Source organism: Neolamprologus multifasciatus, chromosome 19, assembly GCF_963576455.1.
Source record: "Neolamprologus multifasciatus chromosome 19, fNeoMul1.2, whole genome shotgun sequence".
Lineage (NCBI taxonomy): Eukaryota > Metazoa > Chordata > Actinopteri > Cichliformes > Cichlidae > Neolamprologus > Neolamprologus multifasciatus.
The window spans coordinates 2,341,615-2,364,133 of record NC_140457.1 but is presented as its reverse complement, the minus strand read 5'-3'; the positions used below and the strand labels follow the sequence as shown (position 1 = coordinate 2,364,133).

General features: G+C 45.9%; 2 protein-coding genes across 5 annotated transcripts in view; one reads left to right on the top strand and one right to left on the bottom strand.

The window, feature by feature from the left end:
• Positions 1-12,790, top strand: part of tiam2a (TIAM Rac1 associated GEF 2a) — a 94,174-nt gene extending 81,384 nt beyond the window's left edge. For all 4 annotated transcript variants that reach the window (XM_085144186.1, XM_085144185.1, XM_085144184.1 and 1 more), the window contains 10 exons: positions 703-828; positions 1,578-1,686; positions 3,430-3,609; positions 3,764-3,882; positions 4,086-4,194; positions 4,480-4,538; positions 4,638-4,740; positions 4,965-5,058; positions 5,755-5,903; positions 6,146-12,790. In XM_085144186.1, coding sequence (XP_085000312.1) covers positions 703-828; positions 1,578-1,686; positions 3,430-3,609; positions 3,764-3,882; positions 4,086-4,194; positions 4,480-4,538; positions 4,638-4,740; positions 4,965-5,058; positions 5,755-5,903; positions 6,146-6,849 — 1,752 coding nt within the window. In that variant the 3' untranslated portion in view covers positions 6,850-12,790. The remainder of the gene's footprint in view (positions 1-702; positions 829-1,577; positions 1,687-3,429; positions 3,610-3,763; positions 3,883-4,085; positions 4,195-4,479; positions 4,539-4,637; positions 4,741-4,964; positions 5,059-5,754; positions 5,904-6,145) is intronic.
• tfb1m (transcription factor B1, mitochondrial) overlaps positions 4,243-22,519 on the bottom strand; it is a 35,331-nt gene continuing 17,054 nt past the window's right edge. Inside the window, exons 7-10 of the mRNA XM_085144211.1 lie at positions 16,184-16,311; positions 13,812-15,340; positions 5,735-7,331; positions 4,243-4,712 (exon numbers count right to left, since the gene is read on the bottom strand). Coding sequence (XP_085000337.1) covers positions 15,052-15,340; positions 16,184-16,311 — 417 coding nt within the window. The 3' untranslated portion in view covers positions 4,243-4,712; positions 5,735-7,331; positions 13,812-15,051. The remainder of the gene's footprint in view (positions 4,713-5,734; positions 7,332-13,811; positions 15,341-16,183; positions 16,312-22,519) is intronic.

The window sequence follows — 22,519 nt, the reverse complement described above, 5'->3', positions numbered from 1 at the left end:
GAAAACGTACGTATGCTAACTCTGTGGGACGCCTAATATGTGGAGCTTTTATTATCCATCGATGAACTCTGCCGGGCCAAATCTCCCTCATTACTGCTCCAACTGCCTGGAGGACAAATTAACATTGTCGTCCGCCGACCTTCCGGCGTCTCAGAGGGCCACACCAATAAAGGGCGGCTTAAGAGCCAACTCACCTCAGCTTAATATGCCACGGCACGGCTGTCCACTGCACGTACTTTTCATTAAGGAAGGGCTGTTTTTCTCTGTTTAACAACTCGACAGCATATATCGTTGCTGTAGTAACTTTCCAGCTCTGTGACCTCAAACGTAGCACATCTCTCCCAAGTATTACCAAGACACACCAGGCCATTATTTTTGTGGAAAGGCCATTCCTTTCCTTTTAATGAAAGGAAGTGGCGACCCTGGCTGGATGTGTCAGATAGCGCTTGTTACACAGCTGAAGTTTACTGTGTCCATTTATATGTGCTTTATTTGTGCGCAGTCCCTAAGTGCCTCTGTCAGAGATGGAGCCATCACAGTGGAGCTCTTATAACGCTCTGGGGTGCCGACAGTCTGCTATGAATTACAAGCCATCCTGTCTGTTTTTGCTCGTTGCCACACACTCTCTCACCCTCTGATGTTCTTTCATGCTTCCTTCTCCTCCTCTAACTATTCTTCTACTTCCCTTTTGCCTCCTCAAAGATGGAGAGTCTGTTTGGCAGCCTCCCTGAGATGCTGGACTTCCAGAGGGTCTTCCTGCAGACCTTGGAGGAGAGAATTGCCTCGTCACCTGACTTTAGCACCCTGGAGACCCCCTCGCAGTTCAAGGTAAGCAGTGTTGGGAGGGTTACTTTTAAAATGTATTCCACTACAGATTACAGATTACATGCCCCAAAATGTATTTGTAACATATTCTGAATACTTTCCATTACTTAATTTCCCATCATGTGGGGTGTAGTAGAGGTGACGTGGGCTGCGAGATTGAGACGCAGACATTCAAGCCTCTTAATGTGCGTTTTGTTTGGGTTTCCACCAAATACCAAAAATAGAGAGGGCATAGGCTAACATGAAACAGGACAAGACCACACTGTAATCCATTTATTGCAACAAAGTAACTGTATTCAGAACCTTTTTAAACGGTAACTGTAACGGAATACAGCTTGTTACTCTTGTAAACTTGTTACAGTTACGCTGTACGTGTATTCCGTTACTCCCCAACACTGAAGGTAGAGAAACGTCACGCTGTTTGCTAAATATCGAATCCACGCGCTCACAGGCTACAGAGAAAAGAGGGATCTTTCAGGTGTTGGGTTTTAAATAATTGAGGTGGTGCAACAGAAGCGTCATCGGCTGATTTATGGCCTCGGTGTGAGGAGGTGTGAGGTCTATTGATCGCGGCGGCGGTTCACTGGTCGGATTGTGAGCTGCTGAAAGCCAGTGGACTGAAAAGGCTGGGTGAGAGGAAGAGGTCAGAGGGCGCGTTTTGAAGGGAGGGCACGGCGATCCAGTCGTGACTTCACATGTTCACACCCTCTAATCCTGTCTCGTGCTTTGTGTTTTCCCCCATCTCTTCACAGAAGCTGCTGTTTTCCCTCGGGGGTTCGTTCCTCTACTACGCCGATCACTTCAAGCTCTACAGCGGCTTCTGTGCCAACCACATCAAGGTCCAAAAGGTCCTAGAGCGAGGTACAACACACATCTTAATATTCTGCAAAAACAAGCTAATCCACCGCCGCTAAATTTAGCTTCCGTGCTCCCGTGTTGCGTCAGAGGAAGCTCGGCGCTCACGGCTGAAGGTTCGGTCTTCTCTTTTGGGAAGCAAATCAATTATGTATGACAGTAAATGTCCCAGAGTGAGACGGTGGATGAAAGCGAGGTGAGCGATGCCGCTCCATCTCCAGCACCACGCACGAAGGAGCACACGGCTCTCCACCTTTCAGTTTGTGATCTACACTTTCAAAGCGTTATCACCCTTTTCTCCTCAAACAGATGATGCTTAAACAAATACATGCACATATAAATACTCTGGCTTTGCGTAACCTCGTCCTCTAACAGCGGATGTGTGACCGTGACAATAACTCTCGCTTCTCCCACAGCATGTGACGCTGGAGAAATTTTAAAGTTGATTTATGTCTCCTCAGATGTTGGCCTTTCCGCCACTATTTGGGACGAGTGCCCAGTAGAGAGAGAGGAGTGTAAGCAGATTGGCTTCTTAGCTGATGGGGGGGCTGTGTGGGATATTCCTCGAAGGAAGCAGCAGGGCTGATCTTTAATAGGATTAGATGGGACAAAATCACTAAAAAGTACCTTGAGGATGGTTAACCAGCAACACTTGAAAGCGTTTTAGGAAGTCGAAATGATTTGATCTTGTAAATTATGTTAATGATATGCTTAAAAACAGGCTATAAAAAGATGTTTTGCTGCAGAGGTAAAGCCTCCTGTTATTTTCTGAAGATGCAGATTATTTTTTAACCAATTGTTCAGATATGTAGATGAGTTAGGTAAAATTTTTCCACTTTCCCCCCATAAGCGTCTGTGATTTTGGCGTAGTGATTATTCCTGAGTGCTTCAGCGTGCGGGCGGTGCCAGCTTGGCACAAAATGTTTCCAAGTGTTTGAGTAAGGGAAAAAGATGCCAGATATTCACCGGGTTTGTGCACCCGCTCTTTTAGCCAAAGCTTTAAATGACGGGTGCTGCTCACAAGTGACGACTGCAAACTGATATTTGAGCAGGAAGCATAATATTTGCTTAGCACGGATAAAACAGCCGAGTAGAACATAAGCGCGAGTTTCTAGTTGGCTCAGCAAAACCGAGAACACCCAGCGCACTCTGGTCACGAGCAGCTGATCCACAACACATCGCAGGAATCTGCGGCTGCTGTGAGTCCTTTAAGTAATTATATACTCGTCTCTGTCATCTTCATCCCCCCTCCTCCTCTGCCACGCCACGGGGCCCCGGGTTGCCTTAGTTTCTGTTTATTTGTCGACTCGTTAATTGCCTGCCAATTACTCTGCGAGGCGTCGACGTGGCTGCACGTCTGTGGCTGGCAGTGCTATAATTAATACTTTAATGGCCCCCCTCGGTAACGCTGTGGAAGCAGAGCGCTCGGGGAAAATGTCAGCACCTTTACCGAAGGCCTGCTCTGTCTTACACCTGCCGCTTCACACTACGCACGCTCGGCCCAAACTTGGTGTTTTACCAGATTTAACGTTACAGCATCAAAGATTTCCACTTTGATACCACAGTGGTCGTAGCAGGTGGAGGAGAAGCCCACACCCCTCCCTGCTGGAGACACATTATTGCACCGCGATTCTGCACTGACCCACTTAAGCTTAATAACGTAGCCGCGGTCCGAAACATAGACCAGGAGCAAAGAGAACAGACGGCTTAAAAAGATCCAGATTAAGTCTGAGTGTTTCTTTCCTTTAGCCAAGACGGATCAGACCTTCAAAGAGTTCCTCGATGCCAGGAACCCCACCAAGCAGCACTCCTCCACCCTGGAGTCCTACCTGATTAAACCAGTGCAGAGGGTGCTCAAGTACCCCTTGCTGCTGAGGGAGCTGGTCTCCCTTACCGACGGCGACAGCGAGGAACACTACCACCTCACCGGTAGGAAGGCTGCGCGCAATCAAGCGCTGTGCTATAAACAGTCCGTGCTGACACTCGGCGTTTCGGTGTCACGTTAGCACGTGGAAACATTAAGTGATAACCTTAATGAACACAGGGTCACGACTCGGTCCTGTTAACACTCTTGTGTCTGCAGAGGCCCTGAAAGCCATGGAGAAGGTGGCCAGCCACATCAACGAGATGCAGAAGATCTACGAGGATTACGGCTCCGTGTTCGATCAGCTTGTTGCCGAGCAGACTGGCCACGATAAAGAGGTGAAGTAGTGCATTTTTGCTGGAGTTTCCATCAGTGCATCAGAGCGCAGCAGTTTAGGTGATGCGCCTGTGCACAAACCTGTGTGCAGTGTAACTCCATGCACAGACACGCTCAGTCTGAGCCGTACAAAGCTCAGCGCCTGGCTCGTTCTTCTGCCTCGACTCTCTCTTAAACTGTGTGCCGTCCCTTGCTCCTCTCTCAGGTCACAGAGATCTCTATGGGAGAGTTTCTCATGCATTCCTCTGTGGTCTGGCTCAACCCTCATCCGTCGCTGGGCCGCATGAGAAAAGACCCCGAAATGACCGTGTTCGGTGAGTCGGTCCTTTGTATTTTTCACCGTCTCCCTCAATTGTCACTCGTGGATGTTTGCAGAAGAGAAAGTGAATCGATATGAACCAGCTGTATTGGGTTTGCTGCACAGAATAGTGCAGGAACAGAATTTTAATATCCATAGCTGTAACGCTGATATATGCTTTAAGGCTTCAAGCTGGCATTTAAAATGCTTCTGTGGTTGCGCCGCCTCAGTCGGCTTTCCCCGAGAGGCGTTCGCAGTCAAATCCAAGACGCTCATGTGTTCTCTCGCGCTCTCTCACCAGTGTTCAAGAAAGCAGTGATATTGGTCTGCAGGGAAAACAACAAGCTGAAGAAAAAAATGGTATGTTTGTGTCACGTCCCCGTGCCACAGCGAGTGCGTTTGGTGTGAAACCTTACATTTTCTCTCTTACCCCATTTTGCTTTTTTCTCGTAATGCCAGGCCAACCCTCGCTCGGCGCTCTCTCACGGAGATTCGGACCCCTTCAAGTTCCGCTGGCTCATCCCGCTCTCGGCGCTGCAGGTCAGATTGGGAAATACTGCAGGTAAGAGGCCGACACGCTGACACATTATCCAACAAATCACTCACAAAGTACATCCACTAAATCTCTCCTTTCATATTTCCCTCAGCCCATTCGCATTACCCGCACGCCCACACGTCTTCTGGCGTTTCTGTTCAGCTTCCGCCCCTCTTATCTCCCTCTGAAACCATAAACCATACACGCACCGCGTGATTAAAGGCCTCTCATTTATTTCCCGGCTCTCCTAGGAACAGGTACGCAGAGCAGCTGTATCTGGGAGCTGATTCACTCCAGGTCTGAAGTGGAGGGGAGGCCAGAGACCGTCTTCCAGCTGTGCAGCAGGTCAGAGATTCAACGTTTAGGTGAAATCACTGAATCGAGATTTCTAAAAACGCACCGATTTTAAGTTAATGCTACACTGGGAGCATCGTGACACGGTGCGAAAACAAAATACGAGCAGTAAAATATTTTGACAGCTCGTCAACACAAAGGAAAAGTCTTCAGACTAGTTTAGTCGATACAAACTGTCATGATGTTTGCAATGCACAGTCTGTAGATCACTTTGAATGTCGGCCTCTCGTCCACAGATGGATAACCTCTGGTTTTTAGGAGCCGTCACATATTTCACACGACTGTCACATTAATAATGACCCAGAATTCTTAAAGATTATAGTCTATCCACTGGAAATGGTTAATTAAGTTTTCTATTAATAGAACATTTTATCCATAATGTTAGATAATCAAATAAAGCCCCCAAAAAGACCCATTAGGCCGTTTGCTTTCCTCCCGTCTGCTGTTATTCTAGCATTTCATACAAACATCTACATGGGAACTGTAGCGAGAGAGCCTGTGACTAAATCGCTGATTCTCATTACATACTATGAAATCGGGATCAGTCCTGATAAATTACATCAGCAATTTCGCCGGGGACACAACGACCCCTTCGCAGATCTTCTTAATCTATATTTAGCTTGTGAAATCAAACTGAGCATGCCCCGTTCTCACGTTACTGCGACACCTCTGGTTTCTTCTCCTCAGTGTGCCTGAGAGCAAGGTCAGCATCATCAAGGTGATCCGCTCCATCCTCAGGGAGAACGTGAGGAGGAAGGGCGAGGGCACGCTGGAGAGGAGCTGTAAGGAGCACCTGGCTCCTCTGAGGAGCATCCTGCCTTCCTCCGCCAGGCTCGGTGGGTTTCTGAAGCGTTCTTATGGAGATCTTTCATCCAGTTTAGCTTGTATGAAACACTCCACACTCATTTTTAGTACCAGGCACTTCTTCCTGGGAAGGTTTCCTGTAAAAACATCTCTATAAAAATAATTCTTGTCGACTGGAATTTGAAGTCATTTGGCCGCCTGGCACTCAGCTGCTTATGCTGCAAGTGTTCAGCTCAGATAACAGTGGAATTTCCATCTCCACCTTTGTTTCTAGGTTCCTCCAGAGCTTCCTGGTTGTGCAAGCAGCCGCCTGCAGAGCTCTCCACCCAGGGCGAGGCTCCGAAGCTCGGGCCAGACTCTGACGAGGGAAGCCTGAGCAGTGGAACCTACAGTTTGTCCGGGGCTCCTCCGACCCGCGTGTCCTCCGACTCGCCCGTCTCTCCAGTCCAGCAGAACTGGTCTCAGACACACGGCTCCAACTCTCAACCCCGCTCCACCTCTGTGAAAGAGTCTGACATTTTGAGCGACGAGGACGACGACGGCTTTAGCGAGGGGGGGACGAGGAGGGACAGCGGAGACAGCGGCTCCCCGACTAGTGCAATTGAAGCTCAGTTCCTCCAACTTAAACTATCGGAGGATTCTGCGTCAGAAGGTGCACCGGCCCCCCGCGTTCAGCCCGAGGGCGTTGGTGACACCCCGGAGATGCAACCCAAACTAGTGCGAGGCCACTTCACCGCCGTTAAGAGGAAACCGTGCAGTTTCAGGAGGAGCCCGGGAGCCCTGTTGAAGATGAAGGAGCAGAGCAGGTCACTGGACGGCCAGACGGATGCAGCGCTGCCGTGTGGAGCCGTGGACCTCAACACGTTGCTGGAGAGAGAGTTCAGCGTCCAGAGTCTGACCTCGGTAGTGAACGAAGACTGTTTCTATGACCCAGCTGAGAGCGGAGCCACCGGCGCCTCGTCTCAGGTGTCAGCATAGACGGGGCAGACGCATGCAGTACCTGGGCTACGTTAGTGGCGATGACTGCGAAGCTGTGCATGAACTTCAATACCTTACAGATTTAAGTCTCACACTCGCCCACACAAGGTTAGATGCAAACGATGTGTTCAGCTCGTCGGCTGGGACTGCGGCTTTCTTCCCCTAGAGAGGCAAAGCGCAGTGATTTGTCCCAGTGATAACGACTACAATGAATCTGCCAAGCACTGATGTGTGTCTGCATCGTCCTCAGCTCTCCGAGATCTGCCTCCTCCCCACAAACCATCAGTGCGACGTGCTCCATTCACGTTTGCCCCGCAGCTGCTGCGGTTATTCGGTTCTTGACCTTTTTCACGAAGAATGTCCTCGTCTGTCACTCCCAAACGTTGAGAGGCGGTGAAATCCACAGGACACCGAGTTGAGTTTCTCAGGCAGACACTGGTGATTCGGCAAAGCTTGCCAGGCAACAGGCTTTTGTATCGATTCTGTGAAACCAAAAGAAAACGATTAATACACCGAACGCTGTACGAATTTCACTTTAGTACAAATATGAAAGGAGGCACTGAAGAAGAAAAAGGTGACACAGACCCAAAGAGCTGCAATGGTCAAGTGAGACTTCCTGAGAACAGGAGGCATCGGCTCAGGAAGGAGGCCGACTACAACTACGCCTTTTTTGCTGTATTTTGTGCACTAAGAGTACACTGTTTGCCTACATATTTGAAATATCTGTACAGGTTGTATTGTTATTACTGCTGTTTTTAATTTATTTCTGGGTTTTATTCTGTTTATTTTAACCTCTTTGGGTTAAGGCTTGAACTCGAGGCTACAGATCTGGTCGACTCTTAAATGAGAGAGCAGTTTGAGAGTTAATCACTTCATTTTTAAATGCAGCTACTGGATTTGGTTGTGTTTCGCTCAAGATTGTACTTTCATGCATTGGGATGTACGTGTTTTTACTCAGATTTAAACTGCAATAATGTTTAAAACCCGATGATTTTAATGTTTGTATGTATCCTGTATATATAATCTTTTCTATCTTTGATACGTTTATGTATACTCATACATACTTGACACTGTACAGAAACGAAACAGGATCTTGCAGTAACACAGTTGATATTTTTGTAAAGAGCGTTTGCCGTTACATTAAGTACATGTTTGTACTAAAAAAAGAAAAAGGCAAACCACTACCTGCTTTACTACGGAGCCTCGCAGGGGACATGGGAGAAAAATTTTTTTAAGACAGACTTTTGCGAGATCTCGCAAAACAAACTCGGGAGAAAGTTTTAGCTGCATTCTTCGGAGGCCGCCAGCTCGAAGCCGACCGGGAGGTCGAGGCACGATGTGGCGGGAAAGCGGTGTTCCTCCCGGCTGTAGTAGGTCTCGACCTCCCGTTAGCTTCGAGCTAGTGGGTGTCAGATCTCCGAAAACGTCGGACAACTTTTGCAAATATGTGATGTCTTGTAAACCGAGCAGATATCTGACGTTTACACAACTACATTCACGCCTCAAAATATCTTAAAAGTGTATTTTGTGACCCAGAAAGAGGAATATTACAACTAAGTAGCTGCCGCCATTGTTGGAATTCAACTTTTGCGAGATCCCGAGTTTGTCTTGCGAGATCCCGAGTTTGTCTTGCGAGATCCCGAGTTAGTTTTGCGAGATCTCGCAAAAGTCCGTCTTAATGTCTTTTTTTCTCCCATGTCCCCTGCGGGGCTCCGTACTTTGCCCTCTCAGCTGAACTCTACCCTGCCTTTAATGCTAGCATACCAATGAATGTGAATGCTCCATTCTGATGGAACTGTTTTATAAATAAAAAAGTATATCTGTGAAAACCATCTGGGAAAGTGTTTCCAGGCTGCCCTTCAAAGGTGCCACTTCAGTTTTGCATATCCTTTATGTTTCATTGACAGGTAAGCGTCTCATCTGCGGCTCAGCCCCAGGGCTGGGCTTGATGGACGGTCCCCGATTAGCTGTCATCTGATCCTGACGTTGGAAGCATACGGTGTCTCCTCAGAATACATAATTACTTGACAGAAGTGGGCCACGGCTACACGAAGAAAGACTTGGCAAAAGGCTTCACGCATACCGACAATTAATCTCCGTGATGGGAAACTATTTGTTTGCTCATTTAGCATCACCGAAAGCACAATTCATTCGTCTTGTTAATTTTCCCCACGTAGCCCTAAACGCATAGCTCGACAGATCCTTCATTTTTGAGACATTTGCTGACATTTTGCCAAACAAGAGGAGAATATGGAATTAAATCCAGCAGCTTAAAGCGGACGGAAAGCCTGCTGAGTAACAGCCACCGAGCCTCGAAGTCAGCGGTCCCCAATCCCCGGGCCTCGGACCGGTACCGGTCCGTGAGTCGTTTGGTACCGGGCCGCGAAAGTTGAGGCTCAGGTGTGAAATGTATGGTTTTCAGGGTTTTTATCGGTTTTCAGCGTTATTTTGTTATCGTTTTGATCGTTAACTCTGTTTTCCTGGGTCTTTTCACGTGTGTTATGAATAAATTTTCTTTTTTTCGGTACCGGTACTAGTTTTATTTTGTTGTATTTATCCGCGACACCTTAAAGGCCGGTCAATGGCGCAAAAAGGGTTGGAGACCGCTGCTCTAAGTGATAATGATGTGAAATATTTCACACTAAAGGTGTTAAACTCTGAACCGACTTAAAATGCAAAACTCTAGCTAGAGTTGGCCGATATTACACACAATAAAAGGTTATTGGTCACACCAGAACAAGTCCAGCAAGAAAATATGAGGTGAAGCAATCTGACATTTCCTCCTTAAAAATTCCACACTGTTGCTTTAACAGCACCAGGGGGGAAAAAGGACTCTTCTAGCACTTTGGCCATTGCAGTGTTTCACTGTGAGTTTTTAATGATACAGCAAACAGGCGTGAGGCACCAGCGCACAGCCGATCATTCAAGTAAATGTGCACGGACAACGGTGCTAGAGTAACAGGAAGCCTGCTGTGCTCTTTTATTAGCTAAGAGTTACTGGAATTTACAGTTGGTGACAAATCACCAGGGCATGAATACGTCATGAGGCTGGTTCAGTGGCTGATGGAGCAACAAGGATACAAGGTGTACGGGTTTGGTTGGGCGTGATTTAGGAGGCTCTTAAACGGCTAAAAATGACCGTGGACCAAAATAACGTCATGAATGACTAATGTCAAATATCCTGCAGAGACCTTAATAATGAGGTAAGAAGACTGTACTCCAACAATGGTAGAAATATTGTGAAGTTATGTTAAACTACACTACAGTCGGTTTATTAAATACATTTTTTTTGAAGTACTTAAGTAAAATGGCCAAATAGACAGCATTTAAAGTGGTCCCGCCTCAAGCTGCTGTAATTTGAAGTTATTAATGCATCTGTTGTAACGCTGATAGCAGAACATGACTTTGCTCTAATATTTCACTCTTAACACTTCTGCACTTTTACTGAAGTGAAACATTTCAAAAGCAGGACTTCGTCAGTGGTGTCATAGACTCACACTACAGTTAGCCTCTGTACATCAGTGTAACCGAAGTGCAGACTTTCTGCTTTAAAGTCAAGGAGTTCAACACATATACTGCACCCGGTGAGAGCAGTTCATTTGTTATTTCATGACAAGATAAAAGATCTGCAGCTGACTGGTGCTAAACTTTTTTTAAGCCACTTTCATTGGAGCTCTCGAAATGACATCACTAAGCTGAAGAGAAAACTAAATCTTAGAAACAATGACTGCAACACCAAAAGAGCTCAGAGAGCACAGTAGGAAACTAAAGTGCATGATGACAGAATTATTTCCATGATTAATAAGAACAACTTTACAACATCTAACCAAGACAAAAACACTCTGCAGGAAGCGTATTGAGTCTATAAGAGGAACTTGCTGCACAACTGACCAGACAGAGCTTCACAGTGCACGTGCATAATGAGCCAAAGAAAACCAAAGAAATGAGATATTCTTCAGCGTCACCTGATCTCAACCCACAAACAAGCACCTGAAGGCGACTGCAGTAATGGCCTGCAGGACATCTCCAGAAGGAAAAGCAACTGAACTTCAGGCAGGAATTACTTAGTATTAAAAACAATCCTTATATTTAGAATTATTACAATAATCCTGTTTGTCAAATAAGTTTTGAGCCTCTGGAAAAACAGGGCTGTGTATAAAAACGGCTGCAATTCATGCAAAATGTTTGTTAGACCCGTTGAATTAAAGCTGAAAGTCTGAACTTTAATCACACTGTGATGATGTAACAGCAGTGTTGGGAAGGTTACTTTTAAAATGTATTCCATTACAGATTACAGAATACATGCTCCAAAATGTATTCTGTAACGTATTCCGTTACGTTACTCAATGAGAGTAACGTATTCTGAATACTTTGGTTACTTAATATATTATCATGCTGTTTACAACTACATGAATGTACTATTGCTGTGATTTATTACTATTACTGAAGGTCGGCGGCTCCGAACCGTAGTAAAGGGACCTCTGGCTAATACGGTGGGTTCTGTGTCGGGTTCATAGCCGAAAACTAGCTTTACTTTGTTGTCTGGGTCAACTTTGCTAGCAGAGACAGAGAGAGGCGTTGAAAGGCTGCTCCAACAGAACTTATTGTTCTTGGAGGAAAACACGAACACGGTGTACAGTCGAGTCTTAATAGCTTACTTACAACTGGGCTCGTCAGGCTCTCTTCTTGGCTGCAGTGGTTATTATTATATTTACATGCTTCCAGCTCCCGTTTCTGCTCGATGACAGCTCGTACTTTTCCTTTTTCTCCCTCCCTCGCTCACAGACACATAACGGGCATGGCAGTCCATTCTCCCTGCAGCACGGACTACACTGCCCATGATGCTACATTCTTTAGAGCTATAGAGATTGAAAATGTGACGTCATTCAAGGGTAAAACCGCAAAGAATTCTGGGAACTCGTGGCAAGAGGTACTAGCGCACGCAGGCTTTCAATTGAAATCAGTTACACAGCGATAAAAAGACACACAAAAAACTGTCAAGAAGCGGTTGTATTATTAACTGCAATAGCCGGTCGCATGACAGCCATGAAGCCGACGGGTAAAGAGATCGTTTTTTTTTATCGATTACGTCGTTGAAGAGAAATTATTCGAGCCATGTTTCTGAAGTAAAAAGAGGCGACGGATGGCCTGGATTGCAGCCATTCAAAGACCAAATATAACGTCCCAGAACATCCAGCTCACAGGTTAGTCTGCTCCAAGCATTTCCACAAAGGTCAGTGTTTTGTAGTAGTTAATACGTCATTTTTCTTAACATAATTGGTGATATAGGTTACAAGCAAGTCTGGCGCTGAACAGAAATTGTGTGCTATGCTATCACTAATTGCCCAGTACGATTACAGCGTACAATATTATTGTCACTGCTATATTTCTGTAATGCGAACCAGAAATTATTTCCACTACTAATTAATTACCGTTGAGCTCAAAGGTCCTATTAGTAAACGGTTAATGAATGTGTATTTATGAAGACGATTTGTGAGACTCGTAAACTTATGATACGTACGATGGTCTTTCGTTCTACACGGTGCATTTCAAGGTCCTGTACCCATCCGTCGGTAAACTGTACCTGGGCTTGATGCAGTGACCTGAAGTTACTAAACTTCATGAGTGTCTGCACTCACTCCAAGAAGCGTATCATTATAAATATGAGCGTGGTGAAAGTTGGGCAGCACGCTAACGTATTTTGTCCACTCTGTGTGCTCGTAAGGGTCTAACCCTTTCACTCCTTTGATTTTTTCCTCGTATCTTTTCTTTGCCTTTTCATCAAGTCTGTCTTTGTACGGTCCGGCATTGTTCTCCTTCGTTTTGTACATAACTTTTTTGGGGGGCAAAGAAAAAGCAAGAAGGTATTGGAACCGGAGAATGAACGTTTTGCGGTGCTGCAAATGCTTGCATTTGATGCGGTACTTGGATTGTTTTGCCACGAGTTACCGGCATGCAATGCGCGAAAGTCACGTGGTCTGTCAATCTCTATACCTGTAGCATTCTGCCTGTTAGCTTAGCACAACAACAAAAAGGCCTCTCTCACCCAGGAAACATGCAGAGAGAGAGCGTCACCCTGTAACCATGGCAACCGTAACGCTGCCTGGAACAACAGAACGTAGCTGTCAAACAAAACCCAAACAGTCCTGACCCGCCACAATATGAAACAGGGAAGTACCGCCGTGTAATCCATTTATTTCAACAAAGTAACTGTATTCTAAATACCACCTTTTTAAACGGTAACTGTAACGGAATACAGTTACTCATATTTTGTATTTTAAATATGTAACGGCGGTACATGTATTCCGTTACTCCCCAACACTGTGTAACAGTAACAGCGCTACAGACACTGTGCAAAAACAAAACCATCGAGTTTATGATCATAACTCATAAAGGTGCCCAACACCAGCTCAGCCAGCCCCACATTTAAAAACGAATAATATACACATTTTAAGAACTTTGATAAACTAATACTAATTTAAAAACTACTAATTACTTTTTAGATAAATATTTATCTACTTTTACTGTAGTCAAAGGAGCTTGCAAAGAAAAGTGTCTGGACTTCTTTAAGTTGCTTGAAGACGTTTCACCTTCATCCGAGAAGCTTCTTCAGTTCTAAGGTCAAATGGTGGAGAGTCCCAGATTTAGACCTAGTGGGAGTGTCCCCCCACAGAGGGACAAAAGGACCCCCTGATGATCCTCTAATCGCCTGAGCCAAGGTGTGGAACTGGGTGTGGGTCCCAATCAGCCAGAGCTTTTCTTTGCAAGCTCCTTTGACTACGATGACCTGGATGACTGAGAATCTTCACAGACATACTTTTACTGTAGTATGATGTTGCAGTACCAAGTTTCCTGCAGCCATGCTGACGCTGCGTACTAATTAAAGACCAAATGAAATGAAATTTTTGATCCATAAATATAACAGGTGACTCTCCTGACCAGCTCATCAAGTTTTCACTCACCTGTAGCTGCGGGATGTCGGTCTTCACACAGCTGTGGTGGACACGGTGCCCGATTGGCCGCTTCTGTACATTATTCAGAGTATAATTTACTATGACGCGTACACTAATGCTCAAAGGTATCAGACAAACCAAACAAATGCCTCTACGACCACAGCCTTGCATCTCGTTAGTGGCTAATTATCTTCCTCCTCTGCGTGATGCAATTCCTCACCCTTCAGTCCTCCTCCACACGCTGTCATCTACCAAAATAAAAGCTTATCATAAGAGCAGTTTATTTTGGGGTGACTGAGCAGACTGAACGGCGCGCATCACATCACATCACTCCTGCACGTCATGCGGATTGTTGATCGTGGCTGTCGGTTATCACCCACCGATCATCAGAACTGAGTGAATTCTAACTCTGGCAACTCAGCCCTAGCACGCCATCTGCCATACTGGCAGGAAGCAGCGCTGCCATGTTCTGCTGGTGACAGTCTGCTCAAAGAGGAATATTTAAAACTACAATGCTTTCACTGAGAAACACTGCACACGCTGCTATTTATGCATACTTCTGATTAAACAAACAAGTCACTTGTAAGATTTTATTATTTTTCCACATTTTCCAGTTATACCACAAACACATCTTACCCAAACATTAGCCCACAGAACGCAACACAATTAGTTTTGAACAAAAAATATTTTAATTGCAGCCATCTTCCTTTTGCATGACGAGTCTTTCTCGAGCTGACAAATTCACAGCACTCTGTTTGTCCCTCAAAGCGCCGTCCCCCCCAGAGACTGAGCAATACACACTGGAAGGAATAAAAGTGGCCTGAATATGGAGCTGCCATGTCCTCCTTGTCTAAATCACCCTGAAAACACTCTGATGTTTCTTTCAGTCCCACAGGATGAGGTGTTATGTGAGATGGATAAGAAGTAAGAAGTGGGACATAAAGAGAAGCTTTCTCTTAAAAAGCGTCTGTGGGGAACAAACTAGCCGCCTTTCTTCATCCTCCCTAAAACACATGACTTGCTGGTAGCTGTTGGATCCCAGGAAATGGTTAAGGGGCTGAACCAAAGCCTGTGTGGATCCTGTGTGTGAGTCCCAGCATTTCCTGTATACCAAATTGCGTGTGCGTGCAGGGGAAACGCTTTAAAAATGCATGATTATGCCAGGTGGAAATGTCACAGCTAAGAGCAGACTGTTGTCTCCCTGTGCTAACAGAAGCTATTAGTCCCCTTCTCTTGGTGTCCATGCTTTTTATTTTTTCAGCGGGGTTGCAGAGGACTCTGCCACGCCGCTCGGTGCGTGCGTAAGTGTAGGCGATGATGCCGCGTTGCTTTTTCTGGCGACGTGCTTCAGCCTGAGCTCCTCTCTGAACTCGTAGGTGAGAAGAGCGGGCTCGTGAGCGCAGAGACGAGCGTAGGCATCCGCTAGCGCCCTGAACTGGGGTATGGTGAGTTCTGTGGGGCGCAGGATGGGGTCCACGTCTGCCTGCTGCATCATCTCCTGTGTCAGCTCAACACGACGCGCCTCAGGGAACAACTTCCTGTGGGGAAAAAGCGACGACACGAGAGTACAGATTCCTGCGCTTAGTCCGCTTTGATATCTTAACGATCATGCAAGTTTAATGTTGTCAGAAAGTTCAAACAGAAAGAAATTATCCCTCAGCAATTATTTCAGATCGGTGAAGTTAATTGAAATCACACAAAGTCCTCATGAATTGTTAATTTACTTCACAGCCACGCTGCACAGTCCACGGCTGCCATTAAACTCGCACAAACTTTCTAAATCAGAAACAGAGCGGCTGGGATTTCAATTGCTAATTTTTATTTATTTTGCCGTCTCTCAGATGTTCCTGTGGACTCGTTCGCTGCAGGTTAGCGAGCGACAGCCAGCTCCACACAATCTGCAGATGCTTTTTAGGTCCTCGAGTATTGGTGCCGCCTCCCCGGTTTGGTGCCGCTGCCACCGACCCACGGCAGTTACATAAAATATGCTCCCTCGTTTTCCTATGCCACCTCAGTGACTCATAATTGCTGCTCTCTTTCAAACAGCCAGCGCTCTTTTGTTATCCGGGCCTACATACACTTCCCTAACAGGCACGGGGGCAACGGGCACACGCATGTGGGTGTCTGGCTTTGTTACTAGCTGCTCTGAAGTTACTCGAATGTTCAGATTTGGTTAGAGAAACACTCCAAAGCTGTCTGAATGGTGAATATGAAAAAAATATAAAGCCACTCTGATTAACGATGAGATGAAGACGCTGCCGTCAGACATGAAAAATGTAGAGAGAGAATAACTGATGTGAATGACGCATGGATTAAAAAGTAAAACGAGGGAAAGAGTGGATCGAGGCCCTACACGCTTCATTAGGTTAACGTGTACTTACTCGACTCCTTTATGGCAGTGCTTCCTACGGAATTGGAAAACGTTTCTGACGACTTTCTCCACCAGCGGAAAGGGCTGCTGGATCTGGGGCTGAACCAAGGGGGTGAAGTGAACTACTCCCACGTCAACCTACAGCGAGAGGAAATCCAGACAGCGGGGGGTTAGCACAGACCTTAAAACTAGACTGCAGAGAGTGTGCTCATGGGAATGTGGAGAAAGAAAGTGGCAGAAAAAGAGCAGTCAGGTGTGATGAGACGGGGAATGTAAAAAACAAGCTTTCCTGACAAATGGCTCGAGATACAAAGCTGGACAAAGAGAGTGAAAGAGGAAAAGGGCTCAACACTCCGGGATAAAAGAAGGAGTGAAGGCAGAAAATAAGATGACGCAGCACGGCTGGTTGGCGAGCTAGTTCCAGTTGCCACAGTAACACCTGTGCAATGGACCATAGAAACCGAGTCTCTGTTGTTGCATCACCACCGAGCTCCTTAATACCTGCAAGCCTGACTCACCGTAGAGCTTTTTATCCCACTATCTGCCTCTAACATTTCCACTGACCATATACAGATGCAGCGTGCATGCGGCAGGCAGCCATGGATGATTCAGCGGGAACTTAATCTCATATACCTGCTTTCAGCTCACTTAAGAAGGTCCCAGAAAAGTACTCCAGGGTTAATTAACCCCTCCACCAGGCAGGTGGAGATATTTTGGAAATGTTTCTGTTTTTGAAGGTCACATTTGGACAAACGGTCCCACGAGCGTTTCAGGGAAAACTACAGCAACAGTTTAAAACCTTAGAAGCCAATCAGGTTAAATCAACAGCAGCCCATAGTCCCTAATGAACGAATAAGGCCACGTGTTACACCGTAATACATCTGACTATTCATTTAATCATTCAGCCATTTCAGGTTTTTGTTACTTGTAGCGAAATATCTGAAAACCGCCAACATAATAAATAATATCTATAAAATCCATAAATCTGGAACTTCCCAGCACACACAGGAGAAAGCAGGACCAGCTATACTGGAGGTGATCCAGAGCTACCACAAACCCCCTTTAGGTACCCCTCGTTCGGGAACCTGAAGCGAACCCCAGTTAAGGACTGGTGGTGGGACTCTCGGCTCCAGTTCCACCCTGGCAGCCTCCTCCTGATCCTTCCTGTGTCAGCTCTAAGCTAACATGACACGCTGATGAAGTAATCGTGTCAGAGCCAGCAGACGCTCAGATCTTTTACTTTCAAGCACCTATACGTACACCTTCTATTCCAGCACTTCACTTGTTCTCCTGTAAAGCATCCTCCTACTCTCTTTATCTCCTCGATGTCATGATGAGATCAAAAGAACCAAAATACATTAAAAAGACTATTTCTGAATCTCCAGATCTTTGCTTTAGCAGCGCAAAGAAGGACATCGTTGTTCAAGCACGTTTCACATGATGCTGCCAGTTCTGTAAGTTATCGTTAAAGGAGATGCTGCACAATCGGGGTGATGCTGCACTGCGTGGGGACCTAAAGCTCAGGCAGACCACGAGCAGCAGAGCACAACAGCTGCCTGTCAGTCTTTCCATAGTCGGTAATAGCCTTACTTCCCTCAGGAGGGAGCGCTGAGTGGGACTGGTCGAGCACATCGAAAAGGGGAGCTACACAGACACACATCCAGAGTGCTATTTTTAATAATAACACATTTCGTCGTCCTTAAGTGCTTTTATCTGTAATTTCACATGACTTTTTATTCAGGTATACGCTGGGAGGAACCGCACAGATGGGAGCAAAGCGTGCTGGTGCATGACTGGCAATGTTAATTTAAAGATTCAAGCCAATACAAACATGTGAACCACACATCCCCTAAGGATAAGCGCCCCCTTCTCACGCTTAACGGGGGTAAAATAAAATGACATCTAATTCAACTCCGTTCAAAGTCTTCCTGTGGTGACGACGTGCCCCGCGGAGCTCCTCGTGCACCCATGCGGCTTGTATCTCTGGATTGTGTGATTCACTCTCCTCAGCTGATTCGTGCTGTCCGGGAGTCGCGGCTGGTGTCGATAATTAGGGGAAGAAAGCTAAAGTGGTCCGAGGGTACCAAAGGGTTTTAATTAAGCCGTTTAGAGTTGTTTTTTTCTTTAAGAACAGATGTAGCGTTCAGGAGCGCTTGTAAACCACAGCTCTATCTCATATCAGATCTATAGATCCCTGTGTAGTCCGGAGATGCCTGGTTGCTGCCAAAGAGGCTTTTAATGGGACAGCAGCAGTGGAGACTCTTTGTCTCACCAGCCCTGAAGGCTGTGCGCTGTAACAGTACGGGAATGCTTCAAACTGGATGAAGCATAAGGAGCAGGGACAAAGGATTAATCTTAAATCTTCTCCAAAATGAGTTTACACAGAGAATATTTTACAATCAAAGGCCACGAGCCGTCCCGGGCACCCAGCGGCGGGGCTGCGGTATTTGTCTGCATCATGAAAGGCGCCGTCTCCACCTGCCGTGTCGACAGAAATCCAGTCAGGACTTTGTATCTGTAATTTGGAAAAACACTTGTATGGCTGCTTTGGTGACGCTAGATCAGACCACCATCTGCTAGGAAGAAGCAATAAAAGGAATGTCTTTAATTTCACTCTCTGCTGGAATAATTAGGCCATTTATATTCCGCACTTCATGATTTAAGAGAGGAGCGAGGGAAAAGTCGATACTGGGACTATACAGGCGGCAGCATTTCAGCCATCAGCCTGTCCAAGTCACTTTGCCCGTTAGATTTATGTGCGGCCTTGCTACATGACTTCACTAGGTAGCACCGCTGTAATATATCCCACTCCCTGCCATTAATCCCTCCCCTCGATAACCCCAACATGCAAGGAAACTCCATCTTAAATCACGCGCCGTCACCTGGTCTGTGCCGAGGCGCTGTGAACATGCCTTCGATGCTCTCTGTGAAGCTCCCGCAAGGCCTCGCAGATCCCAGACTTACCGACCCCCTCTGAGCCCATTATCCCTACCCTGTGCTGCACAAAGGTAGCAGCGGGGATCACCTGTGCAGAGCACACAGGCTGGCCAGACTATGGGAGTCATTTTATTTAGGAGAAGAAAAATAAACAAGCGACTCATTAGCACAATTTGAGCTGTTATGTAAGGATCTACAGTCCAGCTCATGAACATTCCTCTCGCTCTGACTCACTTAATTCAGATAACTTGATTACATTTGGAAAATAAAGACTTTAAACATTTACACCAACTCTGAACTTGCTTCTTATTCCAAATATGGCGACCCAAATAATCCGATTAACCAACAATGGCGCCTTTTATGAAGCGTACGGCGATTCGGTGAACAGTCACGTCTGCTTTCGTCCTCAACTTCAGACCTTTTCTGACCCAATAATCAGACATCTGCATGGAAAGATTTGCACTTTACTATATTTCATGTGTTTGACCTTCCAAAAGCAGCACTATTACTTTACAGCTTCCTTCTCTTGCTCTCCTTTTCCCCCCATTTCCATCTCCGATGTGTCTTTCTTGGTGACTTTACCCAATTGCGTGTGAGCAGTAATTTGTCATGTTCCTCTAAGCGTAACCAAGATGAGATGGCAGGGGCCCCCGGGCTCTAGCCACTACACTACCTGAACCTCCGACACTTACATAATGGCAGGTTTGGAGAAAGAGCAGGGGGATGGAAGAGAGCTATATACAGCCAGGGAATACACGAGACAAAAGCTCGCGGAGATCCTGCAACCGAAGAGGGAAGAGCTGCATTAATCATGACAATACCTTGGGAAGACAACCTCCATTACATCAGAGGAGGCAGACAGCCTCTCGGAGAGGAGAAGGCAGCAGTCAATGCCACTGAATATACCAGGCTGATATTGCTTGAGGGGTTTAAGAAGGAAGGGCTTAGAGCTTCCTGTGCAGGCAGCCCAGCATACTTCCCATGAAATTGGCCCTTGGCATGCACACAGGACATTCGAGACACTCCAGCGTAGCCTCTGACAAGATCAGCTCCTTGGAGGGAAACTTTCGTCATAGAAAAGCTTGAACTTTGCCCAAAAATGTGAAATTTACTGTGGCAGTAAATGATGGTAGCATGGGAAAAAGAAGTTCTGACGGGACACTAAAAGCCTCACATACGTCAGTACAGGCTCGGCCAGTTGCTTCACGGCGTAGCCCGAAGAGAGTCTTTAATATGCTGGTAATTTTACAAAATGTCAGAAGTGTTTTGTCTGACACGGGTTTGCACATATTATGTACGGTGAAACTAGACTTGGGCCCTGCTCTGCAACACGATTGCAGTGACAGCAACATCACAGCTATCACAAGACACCTTGCATCGGAACTGTGAACAAATCGCTGTTGCAAGGCGATGAGCCTGAAAACCAATTACGCAAGAGCGGACATAAAAGGGGGGAAAACGTAAAGTGAACGATAAAAGCCCCTCGCACGGCCGGGCCGGCAGCGCCTCGCAGCTACGCTGCAGAAACGCTGGAGAGCTCTGCTGTAAGGTGATAAAATAAAAAGGGACCACGCTTATAATAGCCCACAAAATCTTCACACATCACAGCGTCACATCTGCACCCACCGGGTATTTGTTGACTGCATTTTGCTCTTCTCCCCCTACAACCATTCCCTCTATAATGCATTTATTTATTTATCTCGAACAACAGCAGCATCAGCACTTAAGATCTCATCAGTTACCAGGAGACAGGTCACACACGCCATACTGCAGTGTGCCTGTAGAAAACTGGGAAATCTCTCATCTCGCTGCAGGTGCGTCCCACAAGGAATTCTGAGAATGTAGCGCCGAAGGTCGACACCGGCATCACACTGGAGCTAATGTGTGCACCATCCCCACATCTCATTTTAAGACAAGGGTCTCTGAGAGGAAAAACAGTGGAGGCTGGGTAGAAATAAACAACTGGATCAATAGCTAAACAAATCAATTGCTACCAAACCATCTCCACGTAACGACCACGCATCACCGTCTCCAATACCTGGCCTGTACTGCAGTTGGGAGACTGGCAAAACTATTTCCCACAGCCGGACGCTTTTGTGCCTTTGCAGCAAAATAAGAGCAACGCACATCTGCATTTACAAGGATATCAGGATATCGGCTCTATTAAACCCTGCCTGATTTTCTTCCTCTCTCGCTCTTTTGTCCTCTTTGTCATTCATGAATCAAGGCCGTCCTAGCCACTCCCCCTGTTGTTCTATGTCCTCTACAGGGAAGGGAGGAAAGACAGGGGAGCAGCTGTGAATTTTAGCATCCTGCTGACTGATGCTGATGAAGATGATGCTCTGGGGAGGGTCAGTTTTGGCATGGCGGGATACACATGCTCCTCTGGACCTAGAAAAACAAAGCCTCACAATACCAAAGCCTGACCAGCTCATCTGGCCACAATCATAGCAGCTATTTCTTCTGCCTTAATTAGAGTACCCTTCCCCATGGTACCGTCAGGCTATGATTGGAAATCTTATCTAGCCCTCTGAGCCATTACTTAGTCATACATTTTAACAACAGCAGCACTGAATTATGATTAACTAGGAAGCTCAGTGCAACAATGGGATGAATATCATTTTATTTTGTTAGTTAGAAGCATTTTTCCCCATCATGGGGGGATTTCTGGTATCTTTTAATAAATGCTTTAGCCACGAGCCACACATTTTTTTTGTAACTGGTCTTTTTTTGGTTAAATTAATCCTGCACGACACAAAAATCTGCTTATTATACAGCCATTAACAACGGGAAATGTACAGGTTTCTGTCAAACAAGGCGCTTTTAAAGCCTCAGGCAGTTTATACTGCACAGCACAAGGATTTTTCTCCCTGTTATTGTTTCATAAACTCTTTATATGCCAATCTGACTCTTTTGTAAAATAAAAAATAAAAAACAAACAGCACTCTGTAACAACATGCACTACTGTAATCAGTTCTAAAATATTAACACAAAAACAAATTCACAAAAATAATGGATAAATAAATAACCAGATAAAACCTCTTGATGTTTGGGCAGTTTTATTTCACTGAAGCTCTCTCTAGGGGACAAAAGTCATTTTTTTTGTATATAAATGTAAATATGTAAATATATAACTTAAATATATATGACTAGTCACGTAATTGTTTAGTGAAATTAATGATAAATAATGTAGAAAATAGTGAAAATGACGCGAAATCAGTAATTAAAGTAGTTCCGGTCTTGTTCTGGCTGCTCGGAGGTGTTGGTAGTACAGTAGCGGTGCGGAGCTGTGAGGTTTGAGCCCTCTTTGAAGTTGGGAGGCAGAGACCGCTCTGCTCCAGCGCGCGAGCCCACGCACGCGCAGACACACAAACCGGCGAGGAGCGACTCACAAAGAGAGAGAGCGCGC